Genomic DNA, 1529 nt, shown 5'->3' with positions numbered 1-1529 from the left:
TAGTATCACTAAAACGTTGATTTTTTACATGTAACAATCTGTCAAAATTCAAACTTTTAATGAAAACCTTTATCGAACAGCAGGGTAACTCGTCTCGGGTGTCAGCTCCACAGGCCTCGCTATATTTGCACCAGGCGCGTCGCAGCGTAACAGTGTTTCGTGAGATATCGCGAAGCCTGTTACGCAAAGGCGTGCTCTGGCGTACGTGTACATTGTGGTGAATTCACAAGAAACCCAAATTATCATTCTGAAACGGAAAAGAATTCATAATCTCCGAAATATAGATAGTACGGATTCTACAACCAATGTTGTAGTCTGACAGCTATCCTGTAATTTTACAGTGCTACCTTGCAAACGTAAAAAAGTGTCAATGTTTTTTGGGTTTTATGGCATTTGTTGTAATTTTACAACTGCCCTGTAAAAATAGTTAAGTTCTAGAATTGTATCCACATTCTCAGGGATCCTAAAAGAATAACAACAACATGAAAGAGCTGAAACATAATATAAAGTTTGATCTTTTGCAGACAGCATTTTATGATAATTTTTATTACCAGGGCTCATCATGGTTTGGAAGAGTAATTTTGTTGAACATAGAATGGCTGAGATAAAAAATGGTGTGCTTTACTGCGCTAAGGTTTCCACCCTTAGCTGCCTGAACTATTGATAAAATAGATACTTTAAAGAAATTAAATATGTCTTCTTTAGATGGTTTTTGTGACACCAAATCTCTCAGCACAAACAGTACTTTGCATACCTGTAAACAAAAGTAGTTTAAAAAGGTCTATGAATGTCCTGCAGGTAAAATTATATAATGATAAAAAGAAAAGATAAATAAAACAAATTTACCTCCATTTTACACTGTTTGTTTTCACTAGCTGTTACTAACTCCTTCACAAAACTATTGAGGTCAGTGGCTATGGCTATGGCATTTGTTGTAATTTTACAACTGCCCTGTAAAAATAGTTAACGAGACCACCTCCCTCTAAAATTAGCTAAACATTTCCTGTAAAATTACAGAATTTTTAGCAGATGATACCTTAAAAACCTATCGACTAAACGTAAAGAATATATAAGTAAATTTAAGGTGTCAGCTAGCTTTTACTCTTGAAACGGCAAGAGAATCAAGCGGAGACCAGAAAACAATTTCCTTAGCGCTGGCGGAACCGTGTCCGAGTGCCTGAGTGTCGCTTCAGGCCCCTTCCCCTACCCTTCTTAACAATACTAGGCTCCCCGTCCCCCTCCCTGCACAACAATACTATCCGACGGCGCCGGCCCCTGTGCCCCGTGCGTTTAACGCCGCTTGTACGCTGAAATTGCAAATAACAAGGTAGATGTACGCCAGACCACGTCTCGCGTAACAGGCTTCGCGATACCTCACGAAACACTGTTACGCTGCGACGCGCCTGGCATACATCTACCTTGGCCTGCGGCGCTGACACCCGAGTATAGTGCTAAAATGTGCACGAAGATACGGGCCTCCGGCCCGTCAACGCCCGTCACTTCGACAAATCATGCAGGGTTGTACATTT

General features: G+C 40.6%; 1 protein-coding gene across 1 annotated transcript in view; it reads right to left on the bottom strand.

The window, feature by feature from the left end:
• Positions 1 to 384: 384 nt before the first annotated feature.
• LOC127749899 (uncharacterized) overlaps positions 385 to 1529 on the bottom strand; it is a 6401-nt gene continuing 5256 nt past the window's right edge. The window contains exons 4-6 of the mRNA XM_052269898.1: positions 847 to 951; positions 552 to 754; positions 385 to 463 (exon numbers count right to left, since the gene is read on the bottom strand). Coding sequence (XP_052125858.1) covers positions 385 to 463; positions 552 to 754; positions 847 to 951 — 387 coding nt within the window. The remainder of the gene's footprint in view (positions 464 to 551; positions 755 to 846; positions 952 to 1529) is intronic.

Source organism: Frankliniella occidentalis, unplaced genomic scaffold (assembly GCF_000697945.3).
Source record: "Frankliniella occidentalis isolate FOCC.00 unplaced genomic scaffold, Focc_3.1 Scaffold5, whole genome shotgun sequence".
NCBI lineage: Eukaryota > Metazoa > Arthropoda > Insecta > Thysanoptera > Thripidae > Frankliniella > Frankliniella occidentalis.
Note: the sequence above shows the minus strand (reverse complement) of the source record. Positions and strands in the feature narration are given on the sequence as shown.